The sequence below is a fragment of the Salmo salar genome, chromosome ssa20, assembly GCF_905237065.1.
Source record: "Salmo salar chromosome ssa20, Ssal_v3.1, whole genome shotgun sequence".
Lineage (NCBI taxonomy): Eukaryota > Metazoa > Chordata > Actinopteri > Salmoniformes > Salmonidae > Salmo > Salmo salar.
This window is the reverse complement of record NC_059461.1, coordinates 36,025,754-36,051,645: the sequence shown is the minus strand read 5'-3', so window position 1 is coordinate 36,051,645 and position 25,892 is coordinate 36,025,754. Positions and strand designations below refer to the sequence as shown.

The following is a 25,892-nucleotide window of genomic DNA, read 5'->3' as shown; positions in this document are numbered from 1 at the left end:
TGGTGCTACTAATGCACATGATGGCACAAACACGTCTCTTTTAGAAATTGTAGAAATAAAACATTTTCCTTTTGAAGTTCCAGCTAGGCAGCCTAACGTTAGTTTGCTAAATAATTTGCTAACTATCATACAGTATGCGTATATTCATAATTATATATTTAATATAAGTAGACATGCACTCATAATTTACTGTACCACATATAAAGCACCCACAAGCTGCCGGTGGCCAAGGGTGGTCCATTTAAAAATAATTCCTTTCTCCCTCACCCCTTGGCCTGCAAGTGTATACTCATCAGACGTCATGATACGTCATCAGAAGTGTCCTTTTAATTTGAGAGCTGAGGGTATAGGGTGTGTCTTTTAAGTGTTTGGACCGTATCCCTACATTTGCCTACACGATGAGCTGCCATTATTTGAATGTGGTAATAGTACTGTATTTGCTTGAGGTATTTCAACTAAATGTTGCTTCACGTGGTATTGCATTAAGGGGACAACGGAGAGATTTTGCCAAGTTTCCAAGAAGTGATGTTTCCAAATAAGAAATTGTGTGTTGAATTGCAAGGTTAACTAATTTTAGAAATACGTATGTGAAATTTAAAAAAAAAATCATGTGAATGGAGGAAGTAATAATTTAAAATGGTAAATTAGCCAATGAACCAACATGTAGATAATCTAAAAAAGGAAGATCAATTGTAGTGCACTTTAATACAGTGGAACAGTAACTCATACTCTATAGCAATGTAATCACTAACCAATGCATCCATGTCAGTTTCACTGATATAAAATCTATTTTACAAGAGAAATATGGTCCAACACATTCAGGTTTACTGAATGTTAACTATGTGTTTTACTACAGGATCACAACCCCAGGGCCATTGCTGTAGGGCCACATTGGCCCATGAGATGGGCCACAACCTGGGCATGAACCACGATGACTCCAGTGCCTGTGCTTGTTCTGGGAATAGTTGTATAATGGCTGGGGCCCTCAGGTAAGGACTGTTTTGAGATATAATCTTGTGACTAGATTGGAATGGTGTCAATGATAAACCATCTGATTGATTTTGTTGTACAAGGAAGAGGGAACCTCTATTAAAGAACACACAGGCATTGTTCTCCGCCCATAACACACACAGAGCAGCCATATTGCAAAAACATTTACATGGAACATAGCTCATGAGACTGTGTAGCAATAGCACAGTCGTGTGATTCAGTGGTTTTATTAAGTGAAAACATAGCCTATTTGGGTAACTAAAGTGTTTCTTTCAGCTGGGATATCCCAAAGTCATTCAGTAGCTGCAGTAGTGTAAACTACGAGCGGTTTCTGAATAATCGTAACCCTGAGTGTCTGCTGGACAAGCCAGACTACCGGAATGTGGAATCAACCCCAGTGTGTGGCAATGGCTTCCTGGAGATAGGAGAGCAGTGTGATTGTGGCTCCCTGGAGGTGAATGAACCTTTCATTTACATTTCCTTGCACCACCTTTTTCGTATATTTTCCCTCATTATCCTAGATCAACACGGCACCATTCAAATCATACAAAAGTATTTTGGTTCTCATGGAGTTAATACAAGGATGTCAAGTGATTACAATATATTATTCAAAGCTATCTTTTACTAAAATGTTAACTTTAATCTTTGACCGCATCTGATCAAATGTAGAGTACATTTATTTTTCAACAAGACAGATAAAGACAAACACTTCTGGGAATAAGATTTACTCTTTGTCTGATCTTGCCTGTTTTCCTTGGCTAGGGGTAAACATAAGGAATGTATATGACAAGCACAGACCTTTCCCGATAACTGATGTATCTCCTCCACCGCCCACCTCAGAAAAACCTGTGTTTACTAAGTTTGGGACATTTCTTTTCAAATGAGTGTACTGACATGGCAGTAATGCAACGATGTGATTCAGGTTGATCAAATTCAACATGCTTCACATGTTTGTGCATAGTACAGCAGGCTATTCTGTACATGTCCATGCACCGTATGATAGCCATACCTATATGGTAAGCAGGCATAAGAAACTTTGATTATATTTATCCACAGTTTACGTTCAAGTCAGAGTTGGAGTTAAGTAGAGTGATTTAGTCAAGTCAGTCTGTCCAGACCTGTTAGTCAGGCTGATAAGACACTATCGTATTATGTCCCTGTCTTGCTGAACCACTCCTCTCTTGCCAAGTCTTGTTTGCTTCAGAGGCCTGTAATTCCAGTTTCTCTTGATAGCCTACTACAGTACAATGTTTGTTTTACTTAGTTAGTGTATGTCTTAGTGTGGTGTAATACACTAAGGGGTAAATATGCAGTGGGAAACCGCTTAGTATCTAGTCCAAGTATACACATACACAGAGGCTTGACTATTTTGAGATACAGTATTTACATACTGATCTCTTTAAATCATTATCAAAATGACTTAATGACATGTACTGTATGGTTTGATGTTGTTATAGGAGTGTACAAACCCATGCTGTAATGCCACCAGCTGCATACTGACTAAGGGCTCAGAGTGTGCTGCAGGAGCGTGCTGTGACAACTGTAAGGTGAGAGCAATAGTGTAAAGTATTTAAGTAAAAATACTTAAAAGTATTACTTAAGTCGTTTTTTGGGCTATCCGTACTTTAACTTACTATTTCTATTTTTTTTTTACAACTTTTACTTTTACTTCACTATATTCCTAAAGAAAATGATGCATTTTTTACTCAATACATTTTCCCTGACACCCAAAAGTTACATTTTGTATGCTTACCAGGACAGGAAAATGTTATAATTCCCACTTATCAAGAGAACATCCCTGGTCATCCCCTTCCTCTGATCTGACGGACTCACTAAACACATGCTTAATTTGTAAATTATGTTTAAGTTTCAGGATTGCTTAATATAAGGAATTTTAAATGATTTGTACTTGTAGTTTGATACCTAAGTATATTTTAGCAATTACATATACTTTTGATACTTAAGTATATTTAAAACTAAATACGTTTAGACTTTTGCTCAAGAAGAATTTCACTGGGTGACTTTCACTTGAGTCATTTTCTGTTAAGGTATCTTTACTTTTACACAAATAGGACAATTGAGTACTTTTTCCATCACTGGGTGAGAGCAGACCACAGTTCAACCATGCCTCTGCTCTGGGAAGATCTCAATTGCATACTCCATCTCCTTCTCAAACCCATTGGATGAGTAAGCCAGAGGTCCCGCCCCTCTGACCTTCTCCTCCAATGGGTTTTGAGAAAGGGACAAGACGTTTGCAATTGAGATCTTCCCTCTGTCCACTCTTTACTTCCTTCTGTGTTCCTTTGATACAAAAGCCCTCTTGTGGACATGCAGCAGACACGCATAACTATGTAAAAGATTGTTTGACTCAAATGTATAAGTAAATTAAAGACATTTGACTTTCACTCTGTCATTTTATGAAACTTAAAAAGTAAAGGAATTACTGGAAGGAGAATATTTTCCATAGCATCACAATAAAATTAATTTCCTTAGTCTTGGATATGTATTGTTTAGAACTTGTCTGGCAAAAGCAGCTTGCTGTGTCCCAAGTCGGTCTGCGTGTCAGCCAGGCTAGTTTTGAACTTCTATTTCAGCAAACAGAGTAGATTCAGAGTGCAGTTGCAGCATGACACGTCTTTCACCAAGCTTATAGACTATCTTGCCATACTCATGGCATTCGGCTGCGGGAAGACTATCACGCTAGTGATACGAAACATGGCAACAACAACTCTCTCCACAGATATTGTCCTCGTCCAGAGAGTGCAGAATGAAGCATGATGACTGTGACTTGGCAGAATACTGCACAGGGAAATCAGCCGACTGTCCCGAGGACGTCTTCACTGTCAACGGGATTCCCTGTGATGGAGGACGTGGGTACTGCAACAACGGCCAGTGTCCACAGCACCACGACCAGTGTGTGAAAATGTATGGACCATGTAAGTGAAAGCATTTCCTTCCGTCTCAACAACACTGATGCACCTTTCATCTGTTTAGGTGATGTAGGTAGCTCTTCTGGTTCCTATTCTCACACAGCAACCTTACTGTTGCCTGTCATTTTCCATCTGTAGTGTATTAGTGTGGACACAGAGGACACACATGGTAGCTTCACTACTACTCTAACGCATTGTGTAACATTGGCCGTTATCCCCTCCTTAGCTGCTGGAAACGCCAGAACGTACTGCTATGAGCAGAACACCAGAGGACTGTACTATGCCTACTGTAGACGGCCTTCAAATGATCAGTACATCCCCTGCCAGAGACAGTGAGTCCCGACAAGCAATACCATGCTATTTTAATAGACCGTTTTTCTTACTCAGATTATAGTGTTCGTTACTGAAGCAGTGTATCACTGATATGATTCCCCGTTGTTCTCCTCTGTAGAGATGTGCTGTGTGGGAAACTCTTCTGCAAGAACGGTAACGACAACCCCAACTACGGTCGCATGGTGAAATTCTCAGACTGCAAAGCCTCATTCTACGATGATCACACTAGTGATTTTGGACAGGTGGACACTGGGACCAAGTGTAATGATGGAAAGGTGTAGTGATATTTTTGGCTTTTCCCAACGAGGCTTCTGTACCTCTAGCTGTGTTTTGGGGAAATTAAATGAGACGTCAGATTTAATGTGGCGAGTGTTATTTTCTCTTAACCCTTGTTCCCATTTCCCGTCTTCTATTCCAAGGTATGCAGCCAGAATGAATGTGTGGATTTTGAGACAGCCTACGGACCTAGAGTCACCAACTGCTCAGCACTATGTAAAGGACATGCTGTGAGTACAGTGCTTCAAGCGGCCCCTGTCTCTGGTATTTGTGAGCTTGGGGATGACTTACTTGGTCCTTGGCTCTTATAAGGAACATAGGCCATTGACAAATGTCCTCTGATTCACTCGGTTTGGGGCAGATCTTTCCAGGTCACACCACAAACAATAAAATAGAATTGTAGAAAACCATTATAATAATGTGTGTTTCTGTGTTGTGCCACTTCAGGTGTGTAATCACAAAATGGAGTGCCAGTGTGAGCCAGGATGGTTACTTCCCGGCTGCGATACAAAGGATGAAAGCTTCACAGGTCTCTCCAGAGGTAGGCCCTTTAGACCTTGCTAAAGACATCCAGAAAATCTTAGTTTTTTTAAAAACATGGTTTCAGTGGTTAAAAGGGATAATACTTCCCATGTCAATACAATGTTACTAGAGTGTTAGTGTTTTACTACACAGGTATTTGAACATCTTCATGTAAAGTGTTGCCAAAAGATTTGCTCTGTGCTTTCATTCAGCTCATAGACCTTGCCATAACAGTCTCCCTCTCTGTGTGATTGTAGAAGGACTGATTGCCATTGCAGTGACAGTCACTCTGCTGCTCCTGGCTGCTATTGCTGGGGTAGTGGCGGTGTTCCTTAAGAAGAGACAACAGTCCTCCACTCTCCCTAGGTGAGTACACTAGGTGGCCCATTTATAAAGACTTCACTGCAACAAGATGACCCTTTTGATGAATTGAAATATAATATCTTACAAGGGAGACCTGGCAATTGAGGTCTTCTGAACGTAATGGGACTTCCTGAATAAATAAAGGTTAAATTAATACAAAATGTCACTGTCTGCTCATCCACCAGCTACCATACCCAGCAGAAAACCTATAACAACAACCGCAATAACAAACTGCCAATCCCCAGCCAAAACAACGCTATGCCACACCAGGTAATAACAGTGAAATACCTTTTGATTTATAGAGTATCATCTCAATGTAGGGTTTGGTTGATATCATTATTGTGTTCATGAACTGGACTTGTGCCTATTAGCTAATGCATCCCTCTACAATTTCCAGCCTAAGCGACCAAAGGGTGCTCCGCCCCCACCCCCTCCTGCTGCTAACCAATCACAAGCCCCAGCCCATGACTTCAGGGCCGTACGACAGGTAATGGTGATGGTTGAGAATATCAGCATCTAGTTATTATGATAGATACATCCTAAACAAATGCAATGGGCTTAAAAAAAAGAAATCCATTAGATTTCTATATATACAGTCCCTTCGGAAAGTATTCAGACCACTTGACTTTTTCCACATTTTGTTATGTTAAAGCCTTATTCTAAAATGGATTGAATACAAACATTTACTCAGCAATCTATACACAATACCCCATAATGACAAATGTATTAAAAATAAACAGAAATAGCTTATTTACATAAGTATTCAGACCCTTTTCTATGAGACTCGAAATTGAGCTCATATGCATCCTGTTTCCATAGAAACATCTCAAGGATGACTCCAATCAAGTTGTTGATCAATCTGTGGTAAATTAAATTGATTCGACATGATTTGGAAAGGCCCACACCTGTCTATATAAAGTCCCTCAGTTGACAGTGAGGCCCCCCCAGCGCAAAAACCAAGCCATGAGGTCGAAGGAATTGTCCGTAGAGCTCCGAGACAGGATTGTGTCGAGGCACAGATCTGGGGAAGGGTACCAAAAAAATGTCTGCAGCATTGAGGGTCCCCAAGAACACAGTGGCCTCCATCATTCTTAAATGGAAGAAGTTTGGAACCACCAAGAGTCTTCCTAGAGCTGGCCACCGGGCCAAACTGAGCAGTCGGGGGACAGGGAGGGCCTTGGGCAGGGAGGTGAACAAGAACCCGATGGTCACTCTGAGATAGCTCTAGAGTTCCTCTGTGGAGATGGGAGAACCTTCCAGAAGGACAACCATCTCTGCAGCACTCCACCAATCAGGCCTTTAAGGTAGAGTGGCCAGACGGAAGCCACTCAGTAAAAGGCACATGACAGCCCACTTGGAGTTTGCCAAAAGGCACCTAAAGACTCTCAGACCATGAGGAACAAGATTCAAGATTGAACTCTTTGGCCTGAATGCCAAGCGTCATGTCTGGAGGAAACCTGGGACCATCCCTACAGTGAAGCATGGTGGTGGCAGCATCGTGCTGTGGGGATATTTTTCAGGGGCAGGAAGTTGGAGACTAGCGAGGAGAGGCAAAGATGAACGGAGCAAAGTACAGATAGATCCTTGATGGAAACCACCTTCCAACAGGACAACGACCCTAAGCACACAGCCAAGACAATGCAGGAATGGCTTCAGGACAAGTCTCTGAATGCCCTTGATTGGCCCAGCCAGAGCCCGGACTTAAACCCGATCGAACATCTTTGAAGAGACCTGAAAATAGCTGTGCAGCAACACTCCAATCCAACCTGACAGAGCTTGAGAGGGTCTTTAGATAAGAATGGGAGAAACTCCCCAAATGCAGGTGTGCCAAGCTTGTAGTGTCATACCCAAGAAGAAACAAGGCTGTAATCGCTGCCAAAGGTGCTTCAACAAAGTACAGAGTCAACAGTCTGAATAATTATGTAAATGTAATATTTCCATTTTGATGTAAAAAAATGTCTAAAAAAGCGTTTTATTGTTTTGTCATTATGGGGTATTATGTGTAGATTGAGGGGGGAAAAAACTATTTAATCAATTTTAGAATAAGGCTGTAACCTAAATAAATGTGGAAAAAGTAAAGGGATCTGAATACTTTCTGAAGGCACTGTAGTCTCCGAAGACAAATGGGTTAGCTCCCACATAGTGCTGTTTCCCTAGACTAATATATAGACAACAATAGTTAAAGGGATGGTTAATTAAATGTTAATGTTCGGACAAAATTTCAGGCTTAAGTTAAACAATGTCATTTATCTTCCAGGCTTTGAGGCCCCCACCCCCACGGGTCTGATGTCGCCATCGAGAGGAGAGGAAACAGGAGGATCACACAGATCTTACCAAGACATCAAATGCAGGGCCGCCAGAGCTGAGTGCAGTCAGTGCATTGAGACCTCACGTCTTTGGGATAATTTTACAGATACAGTTGAAGTTGGAAGTTTACATACACCTTAGCCAAATACATTTAAACTCAGTTTTTCACAATTCCTGCCATTTAATCCTAGTAACAATTCCGTCTTAGGTCAGTTAGGATCACCACTTTATTTTAAGAATGTGAAAAGTCAGAATAATAGTAGTGATTCATTTCGGCTTTTATTCTTTTCATCACATTCCCAGTGGGTCAGAAGTTTACATACACTCAATTAGTATTTGGTAGCATTGGCTTTAAATTGTTTAACTTGGGTCAAAAGTTTCAGGCAGCCTTCCACAAGCTTCCCACAATAAGTTGGGTGAATTTTAGCCCATTGCTCCTGACAGAGCTGGTGTAACTGGGTCAGGTTTGTAGGCCTCCTTGCTCGCACACGCTTTTTCAGTTCTGCCCAAAAATTCAGGGCTTTGTCAGGGCTTTGTGATGGCCACTCCAATACCTTTACTTTGTTGTCCTTAAGCCATTTTTCCACAACTTTGGAAGTGTGCTTGGGGTCATTGTCCATTTGGAAGACCCATTTTCTACCAAGCTTTAACTTCCTGACTGATGTCTTGAGATGTTGCTTCAATAAATCCACTTCATTTTCCTTTCTCATGACGCCATCTATTTTGTGAAGTGCACCAGTCCCTCCTGCAGCAAAGCACCTCCACAACATGATGCTGCCACCCCCATGCTTCACGGTTGGGATGGTGTTCTTCGGCTTGCAAGCATCACCCTTTTTCCTCCAAACATAACGATGGTATTTATAGCCAAACAGTTCCATTTTTGTTTCATCAGACCAGAGGACATTTCTCCAAAAAGTTCAATCTTTGTCCCCATGTGCACTTTCAAACTGTAGTCTGGCTTTTTTTATGGCGGTTTTGGAGCAGTGGCTTCTTCCTTGCTGAGCGGCCTTTCAGGTTATGTCGATATAGGACTTGTTTTACTGTGGATATAGATACTTTTGTACCCGTTTCCTCAAGCATCTTCACAAGGTCCTTTTTTTGTTGTTCCGAGATTGATTTGCACTCTTCGCACCAAAGTACGTTCATCTCTAGGAGACAGAACATGTCTCCTTCCTCAGCGGTATGACGGCTGCGTGGTCCCATGGTGTTTATACTTGTGTACTATTGTTTTGTACAGATGAACGTGGTACCTTCAGGCATTTGGAAATCGCTCCCAAGGATGAACCAGACTTGTGGAGGTCTACAATTTTTTTTTATGAGGTCTTGGCTGATTTCTTTTGATTTTCCCATGATGTCAAGCAAAGAGGCACCGAGTTTGAAGGTAGGCCTTGAAGTACATCCACAGGTACAAATGAAGTCAATTAGCCTATCAGAAGCTTCTAAAGCCATGACATAATTTTCCAGAATTTTTACAAGCTGTTTAAAGGCACAGTCAACTTTGTGTATGTAAACTTCTGACCCACTGGAACTGTGATACAATGAATTATAAGTGAAATAATCTGTAAACAATTGTTGGAAAAATTACTTGTGTCATGCATGAAGTAGATGTCCTAACCGACTTCACAAAACTATAGTTTGTTAACAAGACATTTTTGGAGTGGTTGAAAAATAAGTTTTAATGACTCCAACCTAAGTGTGTGTAAACTTCCGACTTCAGCTGTAGCTACAAATGAGCCATGGACTGAGGAGTCCTCTTCACGAGGAACAGACGTCTTAAAAATTGCACTTTAGTATTTATTAGCCATATAATTTTATACCTGTGATTTGTCATTGCCATTTGAGGGAGTGAGTGCACAGTATGTGATATAATATGCAATTTATTTTATACTACATTTGCTCTAGGCTGACTGTATATGCCTGACTTTTGATGAATACTGTAAGCCAACAGTAAATAGCTTTTATCAATAGTAAATATTACTGAGGGAGACAGACATTGCTGACTAAAGTAAACACAAATATTAAATTCAGTGAGCGAGACCTTTTATCTTATGCATCTTTTCACAGCGTAGAACATTCTAAATTTTGCATAACCAACTGTGACTGAGAAATGACCATATACCATTACTTGAGGAATAGCATTTTCTGTAACATTTGTTGCCACTATTTTCTTCTCTTTGATTGTACAAGAGGTACCACCTTATTAACATTTCAAGCATGAAAAAAAATAAATGTAATTTTTTTTTTTACATGACAGTCCTGCTTATGTAGAATTGTGATATTTATAAACAACATTTAGGGCTCAACATTTAAACACTGAAGAACCCAATGACATGCATCCACTCATTCAACCTGACATGTAGAGAAAATATTAGCAACATGTAGAATAACTTAGATCAAGAGAAACTAGAATTTAACAAGAGCATTGAAGTGAGAAACATCTGGCATACCATCGTAAAATCTGCAGAGCTAAAAACTCAGACAGCCAGGACAGGGAAACGCTTAGTATTTACATTTTATTTTTCAAGCGATTCATCTACATAGATTAAGATTTCATGGCCTCGCATGACAAGTACTGTACTTGACGAAAGGATTATTTTCATCCTTTTTACAGCTAAAGACTTTTGAATGACAAATACTTCTGCACATTGAGAAATATTTAGAAACTGACAAGAGGTTAGGAATACAGCCCTACTATAGGGCCTCTACTCCCCCTAAGTCCTAGCTAACTTCACACCAGGGCCTCTACTCCCCCTAAGTCCTAGCTAACTTCACACCAGGGCCTCTACTCCCCCTAAGTCCTAGCTAACTTCACACCAGGGCCTCTACTCCCACTAAGTCCTAGCTAACTTCACACCAAACCAACATCTTAAGCGGTTGAGAATGTGGGGGAAAACATTTTTAAAGAGCATCTTTTGACCATTTTCTGAACCCACAATAGAGTAGAGATGATTTTTTATTTTACTAACAAAAAGGGGCCGTAAATAAGCATCTAGGCAATGACAACTCAATGAACCTGACCCACATTGAGTTGAAACAGGCTCCAGGATCTCTCCATGACCACTGTTGAACACAAGAACAGGACATTCTGATGGCCATTCTCCCCCACCAGTCACACACAGGTGTTGGTGTTTGTTTAGGAAGTGGCATGGCACATTAAAAGCAACTTGTTTAAAGCTGTATATATTATAAAAGGGAAAATTCACATGAGAATAACAAATCTCAATGCTTTTCTTGAATGATTGAAGACAATAGAATAACTACATGTGACGGGTGGAGTGTCAGAGAAGCAGTTTTAGCCCCTCCAAAAATCTAGGGCTAAAACTCTAAGCACCGGTTCATTGAGTCACAAGTCTTAAAGAAGTCAATCATTAAAGGGTTCGGCGCAGGTGTTACAAAAGTGTCCAGTCCTCATTCCTGCCATGGAGGTGATAAAGACAAAAAGGTGTCAAGACCATAATACTCAGACACTCAATCAAATGAACATAGAAGAAACATCAGGAATTACTTATCTTTTTTACTGCATGATCAATGTATAGAGTCTGTAGTTGGTCCCCAACTTCGCACTACCACCGATACTGAGAATTGTGTCAGTCCGTGGGATACATGATAAAGAGAGCTGGTAAAGAGAAAGGAAATACCCAAAACAATCTTCACAGCATCACTGAGAATGACTCAATGTACTATTCTTCGGGCTACAGCATTCCTCACACTGCTAGCAACTAAAACATTTGATTGGAGCCCAGCTTTCCCTTCCGTTCATCACACTGGAGTCATCTAACACATATGCATCAAATAAACAGTAGATGGAGTCAAGAAACCCAAAAAACATCCTTTCTGTAGTGTTGACCAGAGAGCAATATGAAATCAAACGAAGTGTCATTATTAGTAGTAGTATTATAACACAGAAATCTTATCTAAAACATAAAATGAACATGGAGTTTCAGTTCATTTTGGGACAATATGAGCATTTTTCCCCATCTGCTCCACGGGAAATATTACCCCTCCATCTTGAGAAGAGGACACTGGTTGTTCTTCCTTGATATTAGGTTGGTATGCATGTTTCTTTACCATGAAGACTTCTTTCCCCATCCAGAAAAATCACTCTGCAGAACAGTTGGCCACTCTCAGCTCAATGTCCCAGAAAAGCAAACCAAATAGCAGTGCCACCACCAAGTCTTCTTGGAGATGTACCAATACATACTGTATGCCTATATCCCCTTTCAATCAGACTTTGGTTTTGCAGAAGATGATCTAAATATATTATATAAGTCCCCCCCCCCCCAGCTGCTTACAGTTAAACACACTGGTAAAAATGTTGGTTGGTGACAGCCTGCAAGCAACACCAACTGTCAAAACACCATACAGAACACATAAAACCAGAGAAACTAACCACCATCCATTGACACGTCACATCAATAATCGTAGCAAATCAGAATCAATTCTTCCATATACAATTTTTTCCATATCATTCGGAAATTGTACATTCACATTTGTCATTTAGCAGATGCTCTTATCCCGAGCAACTTACAGGAGCAATTAGGGTTAAGTGCCTTGCTCAATGGCACAGATTTTTCACCTAGTTGGCTTGGGGATTCGAACCAGCGACCTTCCAGTGACTGGGCCAATGATCTTAAATCTCTAGGCTACCTGCAGCCCCAGGGCAGTTTCTCAAGGATTGACTAAAGGTTGTAAGATTAAACCCTGTTTACCCCTAACTTTAAAATACAGGAGGAACACGTTGACCCAAACAATATCTAAACAGCATTCAGTGGTTTCATCAAACAAATTGGACAAAAAAAACAGTTGCAGGTGTTTTTACTGAACTTCCGATGGAGGTATAAAATAATCTTCTGCAATGGCATCTCAAATCTAGTTCCCATAATTATTTTCTCTCCAGTTAATACACATCATATAATTTAAATATAAACGTATGAGAGCACACACACACACACAACTATTCCCTTGTGAAACACACAAAATAGAAAATGTAATTGACTAAGAACGCATAATAAGGTCTCCTTCAATAGCTACCTCATTCATCAACTCAAATTTACAAAATTGTCTTCATGGTTTTCGCTCTGACATTTACCATTGTTATAAGAATGTCAGTATGCTTATACATTTAAACATCTTAGAAATGTACGATTTCATGAAATTGTAGCTATGACATATACCTAATATAATTAATTGAATAAACAAAATAAGTGTTTGTTTTATTCATATGGTTTTACTGCGTGATGGCTGAAACCATTCTCCCAGTGCTGTGCCGTCTTCTCTACCCACGTTCTGTGCCTGTCCAACTGTATAGGCCAGCTGGGGGCAGATTCTCAATGAGACAGAGAGAGAAAGAAAGATGAGAGAGAACGTGATAATGTGGGAAGGAGGGAGCGAGCGAGATAGAAGACAGAGTTAAAGAGACAAAGATAGTTTGGGTGTATGAGACAGAGCCATGGCCTGGGGTTGGTGGGGATAAGAAGGGGTCTCTCTCCAGGTCTAGTCTGTGCCATTCTTGGGGGCATTTGGGTTGACTGGCTGCTGGCCATCCTTGCGTGGGGGCATTCTCTCGTTGACTTTGTCCAGGCTCTGTGCCTCTGCAAAGTCCTTGATCTTCCTTGTGGGAGAGAAGCCTTGAATGGCTAGAAGGAAGAAATGAAAGACAGAGGGACAATTAGAAATCAAAGGAAACAATGCTTTGAATAATTAAACATTTAGTTGGTGAAAAATAGTTAGCCATTATACTGAACAAAAATATAAAAACTGGGAATACAGATATTCATCTGTCAGTCACAGATACCTTTTAATTATTTTAAAAAATGTTTAAAAAATATTACAAAAAAATAGGCCTCAGGATCTTGTCATGGTATTTTTGTGCATTCAAATTGCCATTGATAAAATGCAATTGTGCCCGTAGCTTACACCTGCCCATACCATAACCCTACCACATACACAGCACTCTGTTGACATCAGCAAACCGTTCACACACTCAACGCCATACATGTGGTCTGGGGTTGTGAGGCCGCTATTGTCCCCAGCACAAGGTGAACCTGTGTAATGATTACACTGTTCAATCAGCTTCTTGATATGCCACACCTGTCAGGTGGATGGATTATATTGGCAAAGGAGAAATGCTCACTAACAGGGAAGTAAACAAATTTGTGCACAACATGAGAAATAAGCTTTTTGTGCGTAGGTAACATTTTGGGGATCTTTTATTTCAGCTCATGAAACATGGGACCAACAGTTTACATGTTGCGTTTATATTTTTGTTCAGTGTATTTGATGGATCTGCTATAAGGAATTGTAGGTAAAACCTGCAAAATGAAACCATTTACAGCTTTTTTGTGCAGATTCTCAGTTTTGCCTTGATTCGGTCAAATTGTATGCCCTTAGTGAATTCCAGGTTATTTTGTTACCAAATGCAGGTAATAGCTGACAGACTGAAAACAGTGCAGACATACATTGAATACACAGAAACACAGCAAGTCGTATGTACAGAAAAACTGCACGGTTGGAAAAACCACTGAACAAGCTACAACACCTCACAGTGAATGTGGGACTTACTGTAACATTCCAAGTGCCAAGGAGAAACCACAAAGAAAACATGGGCAAACCAGAGATGTACAGTAAGTAACTATTCCATTTTTTCCATAATGTTTCAAAGAAAGTGAACATTTAGAATAACAGGAAAATAACACCGTAAAATGGTAGTTTTGGAGTTGATGTTATGATCATGTGATCTACAACACTGCACTCAGAAATAGGCACTCTTGCACAACCAGAGATCTGCAGGTTTAACTAACAGCTGAAGTGCCACAAACACCTTAATACCTCTTAACATCAGTGAGAAATTAATCACTGCAAGGAAAGGCAAACAGTGGTACATAAAACCCTATAAAACATGCTCTGATAAACATAATATCAATATCATTGGACAGAAACCAAACTACCTATACTACTTCAAAATGTGCATGCGGTCAAGGAGAGTATCTGAGTGCTAAGATAGTAACATGTCAACATGAGCAGACAGTGAGAGTAGCAACAGCCAAGCAGCATAACAGGATTAGACTGAAAATATCCCTGGATAGCCAGGAGGAGGTATGTTCTAGCTCCATTAGTGATGTTGGGGGGCTATCAGGCTTTGCTCAGGGACCAGCTGCCTGGACCAATGGAAAGGAAACCAGCAACCTCGGCTCTCACCCATGTGGCCTCTGCCTACAGTTTGTGTACAAGTCACTGCTAGGCCTAATGTCTGACTCTCTGTATCTGTGAGTCCAGTATATCTGTAGTCTATCTGAAGACTGTTTAGGCTTTGCCTTTATGTTATCATGGTCCAGATGTTGCAATGCCCCTAGGACTTAGGAATAATGTAACTGTCTGGTACATGTTGAGGTTCAAGCTAAAGTCTTTCCTGCCAAATGAAGAGCCCACTGCTTGGGCATTTGAGACCTATTATGTACACTACATTACCATGAGTATGTGGACACCTGCTCGTCGAACAAGTTCTTCCACACCTATCTCAAACTATTTCTGTATGGAAATTGCTTTGTGTATGGGGGCATTGTCATGCTGAAACAGGAAAGGGGGTTCCCCAAACTGTTGCCACAAAGTTGGAAGCACAGAATCGTCTAGAAAGTCATACGCTGTAGCTTTAATATTTCCCTTCACTGGAACTAAGAGGCTAGCCCGAATCATGAAAAACAGCCCCAGACCATTATTCCTCCTCCACCAAACTTTACAGTTAGCACAGGATTCTTCCGTCGGACTGCCAGATGGTGAAGCGTGATTCATCACTCCAGAGAACGAGTTTCCACTTCTCCAGAGTCCAATGGTGGCGAGCTCTACACCACTCCAGCCGAAACTTGGCATTACGCATGGTGATCTTAAGCTTGTGTGCAGCTGCTCAGCCACGGAAACCCATTTCATGAACCTCTCAACGTACATTTATTGTGCTGTTGTTGTTTCCAGAGGCAGTTTTGAACTTTATAGTGAGTGTTGCAACAGAGGACAGGTGATTTTTACATGCTATGCACGTCAGCACTCTGTTGTCTCGTTCTGTGAGTTTGTGCTGCCTACCACTTCGCGGCTGAGCCGTTGCTGCGCCTAGACTTTTCCACTTCACAATAACAGCCCATACAGTTGACCGGGCAGCTCTAGCAGGGCAGAAATTTTACAAACTGAGTTGTTGGAAAGGTGGCATCCAATGACGTTGCAAGTCACTGAGCTCATCAGTACGTGACATTCTACTGCCAATGTTTGTCTATGGAGATTACATGGCTGTGTGCATGATTTTATACACCCGTCAGCAACGGGTGTGGCTGAAATAGCCGAATCCACAAGTTTGAAGGAGTGTCCACATACATGCATGCATACATAGGCAAGACAAAGTATGTGAACCCTTTGGAATTACCTGGATTTCTGCATAAATTGGTCATCAAATTTGATCTGATCTTCATCTAAGTCACAACAATAGACAGTGTGCTTAAACTAAGAACACTGAAATTGTATTTTTCTTGTCGTCTATATGGAATACATTATTTAAACATTCACAGTGTAGGTTGGAAAAAGTATGTGAACCCCTCGGCTAATGACTTCTCTGAAAGCTAATTGGCTTCAGGAGTCAGCTAACCTGGAGTCCAATCAATGACACAAGATTGGAGATGTTGGTTAGAGCTGTCTTGCCCTATAAAAAAAAAGAACTCACCAAATTTGAGTTTGCTATTCACAAGAAATATTGCCTGACGTGAACCATGCCTCGAACAAAAGAGATCTCAGAAGACCTAAGATTAAGAATTGTTGACTTGCATAAAGCTGGAAAGGGTTACAAAAGTATCTCTAAAAGCCTTGATGTTCATCAGTCCACAGTAAGACAAAGTGTCTATAAATTGAGAAAGGTGAGCAGCATTGCTACTTTCCCTAGGAGTGGCCATCCTGCAAAGATGACTGCAAGAGCACAGCGCAGAATGCTCAATGAGGTTAAGAAGAATCCCAGAATGTCAGCTAAAGACTTACATAAATAGTCCACGATACATAAACACCATTCTTGTTTTAGTGCTTTATGGGAGGACACCATGGAAGAAGCCACTGCTGTCCCAAAAAAACATTGCTGCAAGTCTGAAGTTTGCAAAGTGCACCTGGACGTTCCACAGCGCTACTGGCAAAATATTCTGTGGACAGATGAAACTACAGTTGAGTCGTTTGGAAGGAACATACAACACTATGTGTGGAGGAAAAAAGGCACAGCACACCTACATCAAAACTTCATCCCAACTGTAAAGTATGGTGGAGGGAGCATCATGGCCAGCTTGCTATCATCAACGGAAAAATGAATTCCCAAGTTTATCAAGACATTTTGCAGGAGAATGGTAGGCCATCTGTCCGCCAATTGAAGCTCAGATGTTGGGTGATGCAACAGGACAACGACCCAAAACACAGAAATAAATCAACAACAGAATAGCTTCAACAGAAGAAAATACACCTTCTGGAGTGGCCCAGTCATAGTCCTGACCTCAACCCAATTGCGATGCTGTGGCATGACCTCGAGAGAGCAGTTTGCACCAGACATGCCATATATTGCTGAACTGAAACAGTTTTTTAAAGATTAATGGTCCAGAATTCCTCCTGACTGTTGTGCAGGTCTGATCCGCAACTACAGAAAATGTTGAGGTTATTGCTGCCAAAGGAAGGTCAACCAGTTACTAAATCCATGGGTTCACATACATTTTCCACCCTGCACTGTAAATGTTTACACGGTGTGTTCAATAAAGACATGAAAACGTATAATTGTTTGTGTTATTAGTTTAAGCAAAATGTGTTTGTCTATTGTTGTGATCTAGATGAAGATCAGATCAAATTTTATGAACAATTTATCCAGCAATCCAGGTATTTCTAAAGGGTTCACATACTTTTTCTTGACACTAAAATATAAAAATATACATACATACAGTTGAAGTCGGAAGTTTACGTACACTTAGGTTAGTCATTAAAACTCATTTTTCAACCACTCCACACATTTGTTAACAAACTATAGTTTTGGCAAGTCAGTTAGGAAATCTACTTCATGCATGAGAAGTAATTTTTCGCAACAATTGTTTACAGACAGATTTCATTTATAATTCACTGTATCACAATTCCAGTGGGTCAGACGTTTACATACACTAAGTTGACTGTGCCTTTAAACAGCTTGGAAAATTGGCTTTAGAAGCTTCTGATAGGCTAATTGACATAATTTGAGTCAATTGGAGGTGTACCTGTGGATGTATTTCAAGGCCTACCTTCAAACTTAGTGCCTCTTTGCTTGACATCATGGGAAAATCAAAAGAAATCAGCCAAGACCTCAGAAAAAAAATGGTAGACCTCAAAGTCTAGTTCATCCTTGGGAGCAATTTCCAAACGCCTGAAGGTACCACGTTCATCTGTACAAACAATAGTACGCACGTATAAATACCATGGGTTTCACGCAGCCGTCATACCGCTCAGGAAGGAGATGAACGTACTTTGGTGCGAAGAGTGCAAATAAATTCCAGAACAACAGCAAAGGACCTTGTGAAGATGCTGGAGGAAACAGATACAAAAGTATCTATATCCACAGTAAAACAAGTCCTATATTGATATAACCTGAAAGGCTGCTCAGCAAGGAAAAAGCCACTGCTCCAAAACCGCCATAAAAAAGCCAGACTACAGTTTGCAACTGCACATGGGGACAAAAATCATACTTTTTTGGAGAAATGTCCTCTGGTCTGATGAAACAAAAATATAACTGTTTGGCCATAACGACCATCGTTATGTTTGGAGGAAATAGGGAGAGGCTTGCAAGCCAAACAACACCATCCCAACCGTGAAGCACGGGGGTGGCAGCATCATGTTGTGGGGGTGCTTTGCTGCAGGAGGGACTGGTGCACTTCACAAACTAGGATGGAAAATTGCGTAGATATATTGAAGCAACATCTCAAGACATCAGTCAGGAAGTTAAAGCTTGGTCGCAAATGGGTCTTCCAAATGTACAATGACCCCAAGCATACTTCCAAAGTTGTGGCAAAATGGCTTAAGGACAACAAAGTCAAGGTATCACAAAGCCCTGACCTCAAACCTAGAGAAAATGTGTGGGCAGAACTGAAAAAGTATGTGCGAGCAAGGAGGCCTACAAACCTGACTCAGTTACACCAGCTCTGTCAGGATGAATGGGCCAAAATTCTCCCAACTTATTGTGGGAAGCTTGTGGAAGGCTACCTGAAACGTTTGACCTAAGTTAAACAATTTAAAAGGCAATGCTACCAAATAATAATTGAGTGTATGTAAACTTCTGACCCAATGGGAATGTGGTGAAAGAAATAAAAGCTGAAAAATAATTCTCTCTACTATTATTCTGACATTTCATTCTTAAAATAAAGTGGTGATCCTAACTGACCTAAGACAAGGCATTTTTACTAGGATTAAATGTCAGGAATTGTGAAAAACGGAGTTTAAATGTATTTGGCTAAGATGTATGTAAACTTCCGACTTCAACTGTACACACACAGAGTAGTTGCAGGCACTGGTAATGCAAGAGCAGCCATTTTGCAAAGTGAAGTACATCCATCCATGACAAAGCATTTCATGAACCACACACACAGTGAACGTACAACAAGAATAACAAAACAAACATTTCAAAAGTGACAAAAACAGGAGTGCATAGAACATTTAAGGCAGGCCCCATTTGAAAAGGTTAAAAGTTACACAACAAGGACAAGACACTGAGGGAGGGATCCGGGGACCACTTGCGTACCTTTGGCCTCCGCGGCCTCAGCGGCAGCTATGTCAATGTGAGTAGTGGTGAGAAGGAGAAAAGTGAGTCATCAATGCAGAGACCAAATAACATCAATCACAGAACAAGGTGTCATTTAGGCTCTGGTCAACAGTAGGCCACTATAGGGAACAGGGTGTCATTTAGGCTCTGGTCAACAGTAGGCCACTATAGGGAACAGGGTGTCATTTAGGCTCTGGTCAACAGTAGGCCACTATAGGGAACAGGGTGTCATTTAGGTTCTGGTCAAATAGCCACTATAGGGAACAAGGTGTCATTTAGGCTCTGGTCAACAGTAGGCCACTATAGGGAACAAGGTGTCATTTAGGCTCTGGTCAACAGTAGGCCACTATAGGGAACAGGGTGTCATTTAGGACAGTACCAGAGTGAGAGCGGCCTGCAGAAGATCCAGGATGCTGGCTGCTGTTAAAGGGTCATGAGGGCTTAGATGTGGATGGACAGAGATTTTTTTTTTGGGGGGGGTTCTGAGCAGTGCGCACGCACACACAAGTGTCTTTTTTGGGGTTATTCTGGATCTTGTTATGGGAACATAATCAAATGACGAAGTCTGCTGGGAGGAGAAGGGAACGGATCTCCTTGCTACATCTCTCTTAATGAAGTGTGTTTAGGCTCAGTTCTCAAAGGAACACGTGTGATGACATGACAACTGTGGCGAGATGACAGCTTTAATCTTTCTATTCAACTTGTTCTTAATGAGGTGTTCTGTTACTAGTGTCACTCTGAATAACACATGGTGAAAGACACAGGGTGCGTCCCAAATACTAATAGGGGTCTGGCCATAAATAGTGCACTTGATTGTGAATAGGATGACATTTGGGACACAGCCTGAGCCAGACAATGGCATTCGGGTAAAGGTCACATCATGTGGTTTCTCTCTGAGTGCTCACAGCTTTGTGGTGACGTTCAGTACACCTCCGCCTCACCTGGGAGACCAGTCCCCCTCTCCTTCCTGCTGACAGGCCTGGTGTGTGTGTGTGTGTATTTCCCCCGCTGGCTGGGCTGGTTAACCTTTAGATCAGGGCTACGGCCACTTCAGTGACAGGCGGCTCTGAGCCGACCCCCCGGACACCCGCCCATAGTCCCCCCTCTACCCCACGGGAACGGCTGGCTTGATACAGAGCCCCAGACAGACGAAGGTTGTGTCCCAAATCACAACATCTTCCCTTTATAGTGACCAGTGAGGCCCATAGTAGCCCAGTGAGCTAGAGGAGTGAGGGCAGCAATCTAACAGGATGTTCATCTAATGTATATTAACAGAGGCCAGGTGTAGGCTTCAGCGACAGTGATAGTTTCCACATCTCCACTGCATCATGGAAAAAGGAAAGCAGAAGAGCCGGGTTTAATATGTTTTTTTTTCTCCCCAAAGTGAACTTATTCATGTCAAAATGCAAAACATTAAGCGTACATCCTTCAGTTTACTGTGGCTGGGGTAAGGCTGTGTTGTTAGTGCAGGTAGAAACAGCATGGCACCCCAGGGCCCTCTGAGGGTAGGGCATGGGGAACGGGTGGAGCTGGGGGTACAAGAGAGAGAGGACAGAGACAGGGGAGGATGAGGGATGGTGAAAGGAACACTTACCAGTCTGCAAGGTCTGTTTGCCGCCTGATAACACTCCTAGAGGCAGCGAGCCAGTCGGGGTCAGTCCTTTGAGTGTCAGCACACTCTCACTCTCCTCCCTGAAGAGCGAGAGAGAAAGAGGAGAGAAAGGAGAAGAGACACCTTAGATATCTAACAAAGAAACTACATATGTTAAAACACTTCTCTGTAGCATCCAATGACATCCCTGTATATGGGCCACTAATAGGCCTACATATACATTTATATTTTACATTTTAGTCATTTAGCAGACGCTCTTATCCAGAGCGACTTACAGTAGTGAATACATACATTTCATTTCTAAACATATATATTTTTTTTTCTGTGCTGGCCCCCCGTGGGTGTTTGCAACGCCCACAACCCTGGCGTTGCAAACACCATGCTCTACCAACTGAGCTACAGGGAAGGCTATATAGAAACAGTAATAGACCTACATATAGAACATGTGTGAATTCTAGGATCTCTGTGCTGATCTGCATCTCCCTTTCCCCATTGCATTTGTGTGGCAGGCTAAGGTCATTACATAGCCTCAGCACGGTGCTGAGTGTTGTGACTCACTGTTGCCTGCTCATTAAACCTCCGAGAAGCAGCACTGTGTTTTCAAACATTACTTCATTATGCACTCAACTGACTTCAGTCATGTCATGAACTAGACTCAAGTCTGAACTAAAAATAGACTTCAGTCTACTCCCAACCTCAAGGTCTTGAGTCTTTGGGTGCTGAAGTGGCAACCTATTCCCTAAAGTGTACTACTTATAGCCAAAGCCCTAGGGCCCTGGTCAAAACTAGTGCACTATACAGGGAAGAGGGTGCAATTTGGGACACAATATATGCTGTCTGGTGTGATGCTGACAGAGAGAACGTCTCACCTGAGAACAGAGAAGACTCTGGCCATCTTCCCGATGGCCCGGATCTTATTCCGGATCACCTCTTTGCGTACCGCTGGGATTCCACCATCTTCTCATAAAATACAAGAAAAAAAATGATCCTAAGCAATGTTGGAGATTTCATATGGCATTGTAATGGTTTCTACCATTTGACATACGCTGAGTCTACAAAACAACACATTAGTCCATGCCCCGACGATTTGAGGCTGTTCTGAGGGCAAAAGAGGGTGCAACACAATATTAGGAAGGTGTTCTTAATGTTTTGTACACTCAGTGTAGTCTGACATTATCATAGGGAAGAGGAAAGGACAGTGGGGAAAATTAAGGGAGCCAAAGGAAGAAGCAGAGTGGAGAAGACAAAATGGGGAGGGGAGAGGGGAAAAGTAGAGCTCTGTCAGATCTCCAGCGAGTCCTGAGATCTCCGAGCTGAACTCCAGGCACGAGAGACTGTTTCTGACGTGCTTCTACATCTGCATTGCTTGCTGTTTTAGGCTGGGTTTATGTATAGCACGTTGACATTGGCTGATGTAAAAAGGGGTTTATGAATACATTTGATTGATAAAACCAGCTACCAGCTTTTGTGTGTGTGTGTGTGTGTGTGTGTGTGTGTGTGTGTGTGTGTGTGTGTGTGTGTGTGTGTGTGTGTATGGGCCTCTGTCAAAGAGATGGCGTTGAAGTGCCTAAAAGCTTTGCTTTTAATTTTATGATAGGTCTGATCACCGACAATGACGAGACAGCCTATAGGGAGGAGTTCTGAGACCTGGCCGTGTGGTGCCAGGACAACAACAACTTCTCCCTCAACGTGATCAAGATAAAGGAGATGATTGTGGACTACAGGAATAAGAGGACCAAGCACGCCCCCATTCTCATCGAAGGGGCTACAGTGGAGCAGGTTGAGAACGTCAAGTTCATTGGTGTCCACATCACCAACATGGTCCAAGCACACCAAGACAGTCGTTAAGAGGGCACGACAAAACCAATTCCCCTTCAGGAGACTGAAAAGATTTGGCATGGGTCCTCAGATCTTCAAAAAGGTTCTACAGCTGCACCACCGAGAGCATCCTGACTGGTTGCATCACTGCCTGGTATGGCAACTGCTCGGACTCCGACTGCAAGGGACTACAGAGGGTAGGGGCCAAGCTTCCTGCCATCCAGGACCTCTGTAACAGATGGTGTCAGAGGAAGGCCCTAAAAACTGAAAAAGACTCCAGCCACCCTAGTCAGACTGTTCTCTCTGCTACCGAACAGCAAGCGGTACCGGAGTGCCAAGTTTAGGTCCAAGAGGCTTCTAAACAACTTCTACCCCCAAGCCATAAGACTCCTGAACACCTAATCAAATGGCCCCCCCCCCTCCCCCTTTACACCGCTGCTACTCTCTGTTGTGATCATCTATGCATAGTTACTTTAATAACTCTACCTACAGTTGAAGTCGGAAGTTTACATAAACTGAGTTTAATGTATTTGGCTAAGGTGTTTCACAATTCCTGTCATTTAATCGTTGTAAAAATTCCCTGTCTTAGGATCACCACTTTATTTTAAGAATGTGAAATGTCAGAATAATAGTAGAGAATGATTTATTTCAGCTTTTATTTCTTTCATCACATTCCCAGTGGGTCAGAAGTTTACATAAGCTCAATTAGTATTTGGTAGCATTGCCTTTCAATTGTTTAACTTGGGTCAAACGTTTTGGGTAGTCTTCCACAAGCTTCCCACAATAAGTTGGGTGAATTTTGGCCCATTCCTCCTGACAGACCTGGTGCACCTGAGTCAGGTTTGTAGGCCTCCTTGCTCACACACGCTTTTTCAGTTGTGCCCACAAATTTTCTATAGGACTGAGGTCAGGGCTTTGTGATGGCCACTCCAATACCTTGACATTGTTGTCCTTAAGCCATTTTGCAACAACTTTGGAAGTATGCTTGGGGTCATTGTCCATTTGGAAGACCCATTTGTGACCAAGCTTTAACTTCCTGACTGATGTCTTGAGATGTTGCTTCAATATATCCACATAATTTTTCATCCTCATAATGCCATCTATTTTGTGAAGTGCACCAGTCCCTCGTGCAGCAAAGCACCCCCACAACATGATGCTACCACCCCCGTGCTTCACGTTTGGGATGGTGTTCTTCGGCTTGCAAGCATCCCCCTTTTTCCTCCAAACATAACGACAATTTTTTTTCTGAGGTCTTGGCTGATTTCTTTTGATTTTCCCATGATGTCAAGCAAAGAGGCACTGAGTTTGAAGGTAGGCCTTGAAATACATCCACAGGTAAACCTCCAAATGACAAATTATGTCAATTAGCCTATCAGAAGCTTCTAAAGCCATGACATCATTTTCTGGAATTTTCCAAGCTGTTTAAAGGCACAGTCAACGTAGTGTATGTAAACTTCTGACCCGCTGGAATTGTGATACAGTGAATTATAAGTGAAATAATCTGTCTGTAAACAATTGTTGGAAAAATGACTTGTGTCATGCACAAAGTAGATGTCCTAACCGACTTGCCAAAATGATAATCTGTTAACAAGAAATTTGTGGAGTGGTTGAAAAACGAGTTTATGACTCCAACCTAAGTGTATGTAAACTTCTGACTTCAACTCTACATATTACCTCAACTAACCGGTGCCCCCACACATTGTACCGGTACCCCCCTGTTTATCTGTATTTAGTCCTACACCTGTTGTATTCAGCGCATGTGACTAATAAAATTTGATATCCAAGGTGTGCGTTTTGTAACCTGTGGACCAGCGAGGGTGAAATCCTGGCTGTGCCTCTTACCTTCACACAGGTCGTCTCCTTCCGACATGAGTTCATCATCAGAGCAGATGTTCAGCACGTTCACCAGCATCTCTGTTACTGTTGGGAGGGGAGAGGCGGCAGCACCACAGCTCAGGTTAGCACCACCACCAAAACACTCTTTGCTGCATTTTTTTGGGGTGCAGACCTATTACACTAGAATGTGCCAATGCTCCTTTCTGGCATTCTACTCCGCATTCTTAACTCTGAAACACTGAGTTTGGACGGGGACCACATGCATACCTTTCTCTCCAACGAAGGGCAGAGACCACGTGAAGACGTCCATAAAGTTGGGCAGCCAGTAGGGGTGAGGGGAGCAGTTGAACTGCCGAATATTCATCACATTGTTCTCATACTTTAATACAGCAGCTGGAAGTTGGAGCAAGAACAAAATAATGATATACTTAGCCATTCTGACAGACAGAAAATGTAGCACTGACAAAAGTAGCACTTGTAACACATTGGCAAATTGTCATATTTTGGAGACAGAAGAGGCCAGACAGAAGAGAGAAACGCCAATCCCAGCCAGTAGACATAACAGCTATATAAGACTATGCATAAAACACCCACACATATCACTGTCTTGATATAAGGAGTACACAAACCTTTGTTGTTGTACACATCTAGGTAATTTGGTGCTGAGAAGATTGTAATTAATGAAGGAAAGCCTGTAGTCTGGCTTTTTCTGTACATCCGATACCTGGGATGAGACAATTATTTTAGTTTGACAACACAATAGTGAAGAGAGCAAAAAATAAATATTTCTATTTTTGGTAACGTTAAGTGATCAAAAACAGTGAAACTTACCCTGCATCCTGTGCTTCGTGTGCTCTTATTACCGACAACAAGTTATTATTTATCAAAAAGTCACATACAGCTGGGTAACTGCAAGGCAAGACAGAGAGAAGAAAAAAACTACTAGAACAGCCAGTGGAATTAAATCTGGACCTCACAGAGTCAGTCTGGCAACCATGCAATGTGACAGATTCTTCGAGTAAAACCATTAGAAGCGTTCTCTAGCGGTTCTTTACTTTTAGAAATACATTTTGTGTATTGCCCTCTGGCCTGGGAGGTAGACAGGGTTTAATTAACTAGTGAG

General features: G+C 41.8%; 2 protein-coding genes across 9 annotated transcripts in view; one reads left to right on the top strand and one right to left on the bottom strand.

Moving 5' to 3' along the window:
* adam28 (ADAM metallopeptidase domain 28) overlaps positions 1-8,066 on the top strand; it is a 28,817-nt gene extending 20,751 nt beyond the window's left edge. For 2 of the 5 annotated variants that reach the window (XM_014161680.2, XM_045703273.1), the window contains 12 exons: positions 857-989; positions 1,267-1,444; positions 2,448-2,537; positions 3,731-3,926; positions 4,147-4,252; positions 4,372-4,528; positions 4,673-4,759; positions 4,977-5,070; positions 5,309-5,417; positions 5,600-5,684; positions 5,812-5,901; positions 7,672-8,066. In XM_014161680.2, coding sequence (XP_014017155.2) covers positions 857-989; positions 1,267-1,444; positions 2,448-2,537; positions 3,731-3,926; positions 4,147-4,252; positions 4,372-4,528; positions 4,673-4,759; positions 4,977-5,070; positions 5,309-5,417; positions 5,600-5,684; positions 5,812-5,901; positions 7,672-7,701 — 1,355 coding nt within the window. In that variant the 3' untranslated portion in view covers positions 7,702-8,066. Of the gene's footprint in view, positions 1-856; positions 990-1,266; positions 1,446-2,447; positions 2,538-3,730; positions 3,927-4,146; positions 4,253-4,371; positions 4,529-4,672; positions 4,760-4,976; positions 5,071-5,308; positions 5,418-5,599; positions 5,685-5,811; positions 5,902-7,671 lie in introns of those variants that run through there. The other 3 variants (XM_045703274.1, XM_045703275.1, XM_045703276.1) reach the window with 2 other exon arrangements.
* Positions 8,067-10,215: 2,149 nt separating this feature from the next.
* LOC106580517 (serine/threonine-protein phosphatase 2B catalytic subunit gamma isoform) overlaps positions 10,216-25,892 on the bottom strand; it is a 44,777-nt gene continuing 29,100 nt past the window's right edge. Inside the window, exons 7-14 of one of the 4 annotated variants that reach the window (XM_014161675.2) lie at positions 25,601-25,678; positions 25,399-25,493; positions 25,037-25,162; positions 24,776-24,853; positions 21,985-22,075; positions 21,098-21,195; positions 19,483-19,509; positions 10,216-13,357 (exon numbers count right to left, since the gene is read on the bottom strand). In XM_014161675.2, the coding sequence (XP_014017150.1) occupies positions 13,215-13,357; positions 19,483-19,509; positions 21,098-21,195; positions 21,985-22,075; positions 24,776-24,853; positions 25,037-25,162; positions 25,399-25,493; positions 25,601-25,678 (736 nt within the window). In that variant the 3' untranslated portion in view covers positions 10,216-13,214. The remainder of the gene's footprint in view (positions 13,358-19,482; positions 19,510-21,097; positions 21,196-21,984; positions 22,076-24,775; positions 24,854-25,036; positions 25,163-25,398; positions 25,494-25,600; positions 25,679-25,892) is intronic. The other 3 variants (XM_014161676.2, XM_014161678.2, XM_014161679.2) reach the window with 3 other exon arrangements.